The sequence below is a fragment of the Rhinichthys klamathensis genome, unplaced genomic scaffold, assembly GCF_029890125.1.
Source record: "Rhinichthys klamathensis goyatoka isolate OS25496 unplaced genomic scaffold, OSU_Roscu_1.1 h1tg000040l_1, whole genome shotgun sequence".
Lineage (NCBI taxonomy): Eukaryota > Metazoa > Chordata > Actinopteri > Cypriniformes > Leuciscidae > Rhinichthys > Rhinichthys klamathensis.
The window spans coordinates 12,840,057-12,851,273 of NW_026606587.1; the positions used below are offsets into that span (position 1 = coordinate 12,840,057).

At 39.7% G+C, this 11,217-nt stretch overlaps 1 protein-coding gene across 1 annotated transcript; it reads right to left on the reverse strand.

Annotated features, from left to right (window-relative positions):
* Positions 1 to 5,856: 5,856 nt before the first annotated feature.
* Positions 5,857 to 10,836, reverse strand: tbx16 (T-box transcription factor 16). Its single transcript, XM_056246890.1, has 9 exons — positions 10,659 to 10,836; positions 10,356 to 10,512; positions 10,098 to 10,200; positions 9,505 to 9,669; positions 9,276 to 9,422; positions 8,873 to 8,943; positions 8,539 to 8,618; positions 8,184 to 8,397; positions 5,857 to 6,488 (listed from the first exon to the last, which is right to left on the reverse strand). The coding sequence occupies exons 1-9, from the start codon at positions 10,672 to 10,674 to the stop codon at positions 6,023 to 6,025; spliced, it is 1,419 nt and encodes a 472-aa protein (XP_056102865.1). The 5' UTR covers positions 10,675 to 10,836; the 3' UTR covers positions 5,857 to 6,022.
* Between the last annotated feature and the right edge of the window lie 381 nt (positions 10,837 to 11,217).

Consider the following 11,217-nt stretch of genomic DNA (forward strand, 5'->3'; position numbering starts at 1 on the left):
GCAAAGGGAGGGAGTTGTGTGCTTTATTAAACTGACGAGTCGTACAAAACCAAGTCAAGTTTTTGGGGTGTTATAATCAGATGTTTTAGATTGAACAGTATGTGTAACCCATCAATGTGGAATTGGTGAAGTCAATGTTTGTTGCCTGTCCAGTAACTCTGGGTTACATCATCTCCGAATCCAAGTCTTTCCTGTTTGTGGGTTAATTTTACTGACTCTTTTAGGTTGTTTTTCTTTCTGTTTTATATCCAGAACTATGGGAAACTGTTGGGGATGCTAACAATGTACGTGCACTTTACAAATACAGATGATTTGATTTGGTTTATAATGATGGTGCCTTTATTTTACTGATGTGTAGTCTAATGCCTTTTTTATGAATAGATTTGAATGAAGTGCAATAAGATTAAGATTAAAGCAAACGAATGCTCTAGTGCAAGGGTCGGCAACCTTACGCACACAAACTACCATTGAATTAGCTATGTTTCCATCCCTCTATTTTCATCCGCATTTTGGGATATCGCATTAAAAACTGCTGGATGGAAATTCCAAGATGAGTCTGGAAAAAATGTTATCCGATAAGAAAACATGCGCATAAACTACGATGGAAATGGATAAATTCCTTAACTGCGTGATGGGACGGCACACCTGTCCTGGACAAACCAGCGGGTCGCACAGCGTCTGAAATACGGTTTTGGTTGTTCTGAAATGCCTGAGCAAAAGTCTGTCGTCAAAGTGGTTCGGGATAATTATCCTCCAGAACTGTCTGACACGACTGTGTTCCCGAACAGCAGCATCTCCTTCCGAAAGCAGGACAGATAACGCGATTATTGCATTTTGTCTGCTGCAATTATAGAGAGTGGCTTCTCCTACTTAGTGATATTTAGCGCCAGTTTATTAGGAAGTGACGATTTTGTTCTCTTGGACTCACTGGATGGAAACGGTGCTTGATTTGCAAATGTTTTATGCGATGTTCCAATTCTGTGCATGAGTTATAAATTCGCAACTTTGGATGGAAACAGCTTAGGGTGACCAGACGTCCCGAAATCTAAGCTGTTGTCCCGAATCCCGAATCCGGCCCTAATTGTCCCGAAAATGATACTAAAGCAAAATCTTGAGTAGTTATTGTCTGATAAAAGGTTGAGTCGTCCTGCAGCCCCCGCCGGCTGCTCATTGGCTGCCGCATCTTTTTTATTAATTTTTTTGAAGTTCTACAAAGATACCGTAGGCGCGAATTTAGATATGCATTGATAAGCTAATATTCATTCAAATCAAAATATGAATGGCTATAGCCTGAAAGGTCTGATTTACGCACTTGTTACAACAGTCATTGTTTGTTTTTTCACAAAGTCATGCGAGTTCTTGATTTTAAAGTTGTTTTTTTGTGGCAGACTAAATACTAATGACAGACTGTTGATCTTTGATTTTGAATTTGGTTCAGGTTTGAAATTCATTATCTTTTATTAGGCTATGTAGTCTAATATCATAGTAGGCCTAGGCCTACCCCCCTCCGGTGGTTTTTTAAAGTTGCCAGCCAACACCAGCGTTTTTGACCATTTTCACAAAATGTTGATGGCCCCCAGAATATTTTGTCGTATGAATATCTGAACATGCAGCCTCTGCTTTTACACAAAATCGAAAAAACACATTTTATTCTAGCTTCACGCATTCTTTTTTTATCAACACTTGAATGTGGGTAAGTTTCATAAAAAAGCAACATTTTGAGCAAAAAGCTGAGAAAATCACGTTTTTATCGAAGAAACACATAAAAACAAATCAAAACACAGATGGAGTAGATCGAGTTCATCAACACCCCTAAAGCTTCACAGTCCTGTAGCTCGTCCTGGATCGACATTTCATTCAGTAACATTAGACAGTTTTGATTTATTATATGCCGTTTAATGTTGATGATCGCGTTATTTTACGCATATGATTACATATCCTATCTGCTTTTCTTCGCCTGTGTTTTGATCTGGAGATTCTGTATTCTTTCACAAGATGTGTAATAGCGCCCCCTACCGTATAACAGTGAAAACACGGAAAGCCGGAAAGTTCCGTCAGTGGCGGGGAAAGAGTTATAAGCCACAAAGGCAACATTATGAGCCACAAGCTCGAGTCCAAATCATCATATTAGAGTGATTTCTGAAGGATCACAGAAGACTGATGCTGAAATTCAGTTTTGATCACAGGAATAAAGTACATTTTAAAATGTAGAAAACAGTTATTTTGAACTAAAATGTTATTTCTCAATATTACCCTTGGTTAGCAGAAGAGACTTCTAAACTTGTGAATGGTTGTGTAATATATACAAACGGAGAAGGAAATCTGTCAGTGGTTTCTAATCTAAATTTAAAATCGCCCTTCATGTCAGAAAGGTTGCCGACTTCTTCCCTAATGAATGCTGAATTACTGTTGGGTAATCCAAAGAGAAATCAATTGAAATTGTAAAAGTTAGGCTAGTTTAACATGAGCTGTTATTCAAGTGTGTCTTTTGCAATGTAAAAAGCGATTCTGTTCTGTTCAGAATTCCTTTTAATATTATGCACTGATATAAAATGCACTGCTTCTTACTGTTTGTTTTTTGTTTTATTTATTTTTTATCTTCAATATATCAGACTTATTGCCTCTTTAAACCGTCGACTCTACATTTCCAACTGTCGACCTTAAATTAATCTGAAAATCAGTGATTTTCGTATTTTTAATAAATAATTTGTGGAATATTTGATTTTTTGCACCAAATATCCCGACATAAAATGATATAAATATACATTCACTCTACCCTCATGGTACAATACTTTATTTTGAAAATAGGTATTGGGATTGCTGCAATTGCTAAGACTAATTGTATTTCTTCTAATATTTTGGAAATGCATTTCATGGTTTAACTGCATTATTACCAGCATGCAATATTCATGAATTGACAATAAAGAGCAAAGGATTGTACTGTAGTTGTTTGGATGGCTTTAGAAGTTTCACCGAGGGTCAGATTAATAAATAAAGGCGCTGAGAAGGGGAGAGGGAAGTAATAAAGAGGGCATATTGTCTATGATTGATGTGAGATTGATTGAGGGACAGATGCAGGAGCATACGATGGTCTTTAACGGCCTCCACTGCATTAGCACATGCTTCTCTTTTTAAAGTCACCCAGAGGAGCTCTTTTAGAGCCTCACTTAAATGGGGTTTACGGGTTTTTACACCTTGAATTTTTATGCTCTCTGTCTGTCTTGCACACTCCTCTCATGCGCTCACTTCACTTAGACATAAAAACCCTTTCAGCGTCCTGTTTGGGGGATTTCTCCTCTCTCTGACAACAGTCTCATTGGGAGTATCATGTATTTCCAGCACATAACAGTCAAGTTTGTATGACATACATCATGCAACAGTTGCATTTCCAGCTTTTTTTGCCCCCTCAAACATCTTTGACATATTATCTTGATGCCAAATATATGCATCAATCAGATACTAGAAGTACCTCATGTTAAAATCATTTATTTGATGCTGTATAATTGTTACAGTGATACATTGTGAAATCCTATGATAAAGCAAATGCATCATATAACAAATACAGACTCATTTTAAATTCATTACATTGGTGAAATACAACTGGTTTCTGAAAAGCCCCTGACAAATGGATTGCAATCTAATCTGTTCATGTGCTGTTTAGACCTCATTTCTGATGGCCTATGACCTGCAAACTTCAGAGATATTCAGTAACACTTTCTTTCGATTGTCCACTTTAGACATTCTGCTAACTATAAGTAACTTTGCAGCTACATGTCAACTAACTGTCTTTAGAGTATCAGTAGACTGTGCTTAATATCTGCTAACAAAAGTAGGATATCGAAATAAAGTGTAACTGAATTTTCTCCTAGAATGTTTAAATTGTAAAGCTAGTGTTTTTATATGTTCTTCGTGAAATGTTATTATATATTCGACCTGAGATATGTGAGCTAATAAAGAACAATGACTATAGAGTAAAGGAAAGTCGGCACAAAAATCACTTTATTAAAAATGTGCAACGTTTTGACCCAAAGGTCTTCGTCAGGCAAACAACTTCCGTTTACTCTGTAGTGAAGTGCTTTATTTGTTCGCGCGCCTGTATAGTTTTTTTTGGATGTGCGCGCCGCGTACTACTACTTTGAACAAAAAAAATCTTAGACATGACTGTTAGACGACCATAAACCGAAAACTGTATGTGAACGCTTTCTTAGAGCCTGTCCATCACATGTATTTTACTTTATGATATTTCCAAATGAACTGAATTTTTTCAAATTCTAAAATACTTTTCTCTCTCTCTCTTCTTGCAACATTTTATAATTAGACCCAATTGTGGCCCTTGTATGCATGCTTAGTGTAAGTAAAATGCACCAGTGTTTACCATATTTTCGAGTTCCAGCCTTGAAAAGTGTCTTTCTCATTAGTATAGAAAAAAGCATATTCTAATTAATATTGTTAGCCGTATATGGAGTTAAAATCAGATATTGTTCAAGTTTGAGGTTAGTTGCCACAAAAGTAGCTTATTAAATTCAAACGCGGTAATGCTTGCCTGTAGTCTGTGTGAGTACCAAACAGCTGCTAAGCTTGTCTAAAAGATGCTAAAGAGCTCTGTAATGAATTGAGCTTGGCTAATTCTCCCACCCAGGACATCCAAACACACAGATCCACCTCCCTCCCCCCTTTACGACGGTCATTAGCGCCTGACATCCGTGACGGCAGCCATCAGCGGCCGTCTGCATCGAGTGCTGAATACAGCTCTGACATCCCCCCCATTTTCACGCCTTTTAAGACTCTTTCATGGGCACAGAGGGGCCTATGACATGCTTTGTTATGTAAGGTAATACCTTAAGTGTCCCAAGGATGCAACATCAAATAATGTGTGTGTAGACAGACAGAGATAGGTGGGGTTCCAATTAGAGCCAACAAAAGGGGAGGGAAAGTGAAAGAAAAACAAAACATATGCAAAGCTACACTGAAAGCGAGATACAAACGTGACAGAAATGAACCATCAAAAAGCAAATGTGGAGGTGAAAATTCTTTGTGCATTATTTGTTACAGAAAATATTGAAATATTGAAACCTGGTGGATATTTGTTGAACTGATAGTTCAGTTTTTTTGTGATTTGGCAAGATTGTGTGCAAATATATTTCTATAAAGTTAAAAAGAGCTGCTTATATTAATAATGACACTACTTAGATGTTTGGTTTGGCTTATTTTTGAATATATCTCTACTTTCCAATCATGAACCAATGGACTACTGCGATTATGCCAAATTGCGATTAGGATCTCACACAGACCTTCAAAGTGCTCTCATTAACTCTCACGGCAGATGTTTGTCTACTTCACTTCCCCTTGAACTCAACTTCTTTATGACCTGAAGAACATATCCATATATGAGCTTATTAGCTGCTTATTTCTTTCTTTGAAAAAGACCACGACCACAACATCATTACTGAAGATATTTACTGACCATTCTGTATTTCAGACATACAATATTGTAATTTCCAAACAGCATTTTTACACTACATATCTCTTTTTAACAAAAATAATATTAAGTAGCAGCAAAAGCAAACACAGAATAAATAGACATCTTAACAACAAAGCCAAGAAAACCAAAGCCAACAAAAGTCCTTTCTAGGTCCTCAATACGCAGGCATTTGAGGGTTTCGAGTCAAAATGAATCAAAAGTCTTAAGAAATGCATTTAATGGCACATCCTTTGGCACAATCGACAAGCACACCGTCTTTTCACACAACGGAAAGAATACAAAGACCCTCAGATCAGCACACAGACTTTTCTTCAATTAAACTGAAGCAGGTTCTTTATTTTCTATTTGAAATTTTGCACCCAAGTTGACTCAAAAACAACATTTCAGTTTAGTGCCACTTCCTCATTACATTCACTCACTGTTCTAGAGTTTATCTGGTGCTCGCAGGCACCGGGTGACGTGCGCCATCTTTTGGGTCAGGGCGTGAAGAACCAGACCTCATTATGCTGACTTTAGAAAGCATCTCGTCCCGTCTCTGGTTCACCAGCACGAGTAAGAGAACAATGGGTATTGGCTCCAGTCCCCTACATTTCCATGGTGGTACCCGTGATGGACGGCCTGGGTGCTGTATTCGCTGGGTAGGTGATGATGGGGGGGTGGTGGAGGGGGGTATTGAGCGGACGCTGCCCCGCTCCACTGTCCCAGAGACTGTTCTGTGCTGTAGGGGGTGTAGAGAGGATGGTGGCCCAGTATACCAGGCTTGGTCTGGGCTATGGCCATGTTCAGGACTCCTGTGTAGTCCTGGTGTCCCGCGGAGGGATGTGGGGGGCAGGTGGGGGGCAGAGCGAACTCCGGGGCGGAGGGTTTGCTGGAGGATTCGTGATCGGGCACGGTGGCAACATCCGGCACACGGGACTCAAGGCTGGAGCGGCCGGTGCTCCCGCATACACTCGCACTGCCAGCACTGGAGGAGGACGGCGAGGGGGACTTGCCATATTCATGAAATCTGTGGAAAAGACCCAATTTTAGCACTGAGACATTGACAAGGCAGAACCATTGGCGGCTGGTGGCTTTTAAGTCAAGTCCCCTTAGCACTTTTAGCAATATAGACTGTTTCAAAACAGCTTTACAGTGATAATAGGAAATTAATGTAACAGAGATTGTTTTGGCTTTACAGCAGATCTAGAATAAAGTTATTGTCCAGCTAAAGTTAGTTTTGATTGATTCACTTCAGTTGCAAAGATCATTAGTTATTAACTTAGGGGCCGCTTACACGACACCGTTTTAACTAAAAACTGAAAACCCTTAATGCGCCTCCGACCGCTCATTTGCACAAAACAGTGTTTGGTGGCTCGAGGACGCACACCTTGAAATAGGTTCCAAGATGCAGACATTGAATCATTTAGAAAAAAAAAAAGGTTATCTCCGCGCAAACTTCAAAAACGCCAATATGTGAATACGCCGACAGCGTGCACATGCGTATTACGTGTTTAGTCTATAGGTATGCGCAATTGAATATATGTGTGCAGGCGTGTAGTATTTCTCTACAAATTGACCTCAACAAACTCATAATAACTCATAATATATTCATATTCATAATACAGAATTATTCTTTTTTTATCGCTTCCTCGTGTCCATGCGAACCGCAATTCTTTTGACAACGTTTTATCTCTACAGAGGTTTTTTTTAAAGTAGAGGCCCACAACATTTTAGCTACTTTAAAATGGCTTTTTGGATCACTTATAGACCTGAATATTTATAGAAAACGAGACAGTATGAATATAAGTTACCTCACCCAGTCCTAGCCTATCACTTGAAGCAAAAACACTGTCCTTTTAAATGTCCGTGTTAAAAGCTGATTGCTGTAGCCTATATCCAGCTTAGGCATGGGGTCTTCCTTTATTTTTAATTTTTAGCTGTTTGAATGGTAGTTTAGTAAATATAAACTATTTATTTAGTAAATATCAAATATTCAATATCTCTACTCTCCATCAGCGGTAGCAGGTCAAACTAATATCATGACATTATTTACATCTCGTCGATGATTGGTTGCCCTGAAGTGTCAACTAGTCCCTCCCCTGTGAATGCCTCCTTCCCTTTACCTCTGTTCAGATAAAACATTCTCAAAATGATTCCAGTTCGCATGGATCCGCGGAAATGACAAAAAATTCTGTATTATGCAGGCCAGACAAGTAATTTGGCAATGTCAGTTTATAAAGAAAGACTACGCGCCTGCGCACATATTCAAACGCGCATACCTATAGACTAAACACATAATATGCATGTGCACGCCGTCAGTTTTCACAGAGATAACGTTTTTCAAGACTTTCGCCTTGGAACCTATTTCAAAGTTTGCGTTCTCGAGCCACCAAACACTGTTGTCGTGCAAATGAACGGCCATAACTCATTCAAAGTTTTCTGTTTTCAGTTAAAACGGTGTCGTGTAAGCGGCCCCTAAGTTAATAACTAATGATCTTTGCAACTGAAGTGAATCAATCAAAAACTTACTTTAGCTGGACAATAACTTTATTCTAGAGCTGCTGTAAAGCCAAAAAATATGTTACTTTAATTTCCTATTATCACTGTAAAGCTGCTTTGAAACAATCTATATTGTTAAAAGCGCTATATAAATGAAGGGGACTTGACTTGTCAAGGCAGAACATAGCAAAATAAGGTCTTGTTTGAGGTCAGTGCCAGGTACCTGTACGGCTGGTACGTGCTCTGTCCGGGTACGAGCTGTTCAGAGCTGTAGATGTCCCGAGGGTCCGAGCCCAGTGGGGACTCTGCGCGGAGAGCGTGGCTGTTGTCCCGGTCGCACGCACTTCCCCATGGGGAGTACCGCTCGGCCTTCACCTCCGACTCCTTACGGGGCACGTGTTCATCATCCAGACCTTCACATGAGGACTGTTGGATATCTGAGGAGATAAGTATCAAGGAGACTTGAGTCAATTACAAATACAGCAACTACTTGAGAATTCGTACTAAAACTATCCATACACGTTAACCCAGATCTAAACAATAAAGAGAGACATCTAATCAAAGGTGAAGACAAGTACCTCGTGGGCTTCCATGTTCAGAGTCTTTTGACATTTTCTTTGCAACTCTCTCAGGATCAGCCAGACTTCTATTTGCTCGTCTGAGAAAGGAAAGTTCAATGAAGTAAAATGGCTAACAATTTAAACCAATTTACTGAACATTTTAAAAATATTAATTTGTTGTATTTTACTTTACGTATTCGGTTTGGTGTAGTTATGGTCAAGTCTCTTATCGGCTATAATTAATATTTTATGATGAATTGTTTTCTGCATTTTAGAAAGTTGTTGGAATAGAAAAATCTATTTTAAGAGCAACCTGTAATGAAAATAAAACATAACCTCAAAATGATATTACCTTTTAGAATTTGTACCCTCATCTCTGAATCCTTTGGCAAATGGATTGTGGTCGATTTTCAGCTTTGTAATCTGTGAGAGAAATAATGGAACCATAAATCTAAGTTCTAATTAACTCCAATAAATAAATAAAAAACGCCATTATCTATTCAACCTCAAAATACGTGCATAAAAACCTTTCATCAAAGTTATACATGAATTCTGAACAATACCCGTTCTTGTCTTAGGACAACTTTGATGAACTTTTTTGATCCACTTCAAATGTTGAGTACTGTAGATGCTTGACAAAGAGCGGGACATGTTCTCCCCAATATTCAGAATAGCGACCAATCAATGTGTTTTCCTCTGCTGATTATTAAAGTATATTTAATATTTGATGTATTAAGTGTATTCAATAGTCTTACCTTTGTGTTCTGGTACGCTGTGACCGCAGTGAAGGTGGTCTCGGGGAAGGTAAAGGTCTGGAAGACGCTCCAGCGTACACTGTACAAATCATCAGCCTGGACAATATGGAAGCGCGGGTGGTAGCGGTGCATGGAGTGAAGGATAATCTGATTCAAAAGAAGAGACATGGGTTTAAATCAAAGTCAAATTAGTGTTGAACAAATGTGAGATTCAGAGTGGGACACTCACATGTCCATGCTGGTCCAGGGCATTGTTGGTAAGCTTGAGTTTGAGGAAAGACACGGACTGTTTCATCCAGTGGCTTCCGGGCGCTGGCGAATCCGGGTGTAGGTACGTCCTATAGGGCGGCTGAGGCTCAGCCTTCCCTGCAACTTCCCACTTGTCCTTGTTCCACTACGGAAAAAGAAGCATTTGATTGAATCATAGACCACAGAATAGCAACTACAGCTTCTACATTGGCCATGACATAAGGTGCCGGGGGTGCTGGGGTGCGAGAGTATGTGTGAACGAGAGTGTGTGTTGAGGTAAAACCCCCCATTGGGTTCTGTAAAAACAGGAAGAGTTGGGGCTCTTTGAAGTTGAGGAGCGCAATCAGTGGTGGGAACGTTCTGGGGAGACACATGTGACAACGTCCCCCCAACGCTCCAGCCGTTCACGATTGACTCCCAATTCAACAGCTCTTCATTTCAATAGGAGTAACGGTCTAGACAAGTCGATTCAAATCCATTCAAATGGATAAGACCTTAATATTGGCAATCACTACATTGAGAGTCAGTATGTGATTTTATTAGAGAATTACTAGATGAGTTTGAGGTTCTAACCTTATATCTGAGACCATCTTCAGGCACCATGTCCACCAGTAAGATGTACTTTGCATACGGCACCAATCCAGACAAGCTGATTTTGCAGTGTGGAAACATCCTCCTGTAATATAAGCATACAAAAGTACAGTTTATCTTAATGTCTATTCTAAGAATTACCGTCTCACACATACATTGAGGTCAGTTGATCCAAAACATAAGTTGACAGATTAAGTTTTAATTGAGGAACTTGGTATTAATTGAGGAACTTGGACGTACCTGCCAGGTTTGGTGATGATCATCTCGGTGCCGATCTCATGGAAGGATCTCCACAGATCCGGATCCTCTATAGTCATTCGGATGTTGCCTTGGTGGTAGGAATCACCGGCTCCAGCCATGGAAGGCGGAGGAGGGAGGCTGAAATTATGCTTGAGGTCTGAGGAAAGACGAAATATTTGGTCAATGGCATCCCACGGAAGAAGTCCCAGAGAAAATTCAAGTCACCAAGTCCAAAAAGACGAATTAACAATGAAGTAAGAGTAAGAGCACTGTAGGTGAATTGGGCTTAAGACAAACACTCACCTCTGATAGCCTGCATTATTTAGGCTTTTAAAAAGATGTCCTCCAGAAGAAAAGGAGATAAATGAGCAATACCTAGACGTTTCAGTTAAAACACAAGTTCTCCATAAGAACTTAAAGGGCTTGAGTTAAATCCAATGTTTGTTAAGTCCAAGGATGAAGTTCTTCAGTGCGTTGTGTCTGTCTGTTCCTTCTGATACAGATGCAGAGGCGTCCCACACCTTTAAGTGGGTTCTGGATGTGGGCGGGGCTTGAACCCCCATTCCCTGCCTTTGAAGTGACACAGTGATGAGTCAATGTCATGATCCGATTGGTTGATGTGCAGAATCAAAGAGAGTTAGCAGAGCCTTGATAGAGTCCCAACAGGAAGGGGACAAGCAGAGGAAACATGTCTTTATGAACTGCTAAAGGACTTTTAAACAAATACGTACAGGCCCAAAGAATACAGGATGGCAAATCAAGCACAAAACTCCCTTCATTAATCCAGCTAATGTGAGGAAGAGCAAAGACTTCACTTTCTAATTGACAGCATTACACAATCTGACACACTCGGCACTCGTGT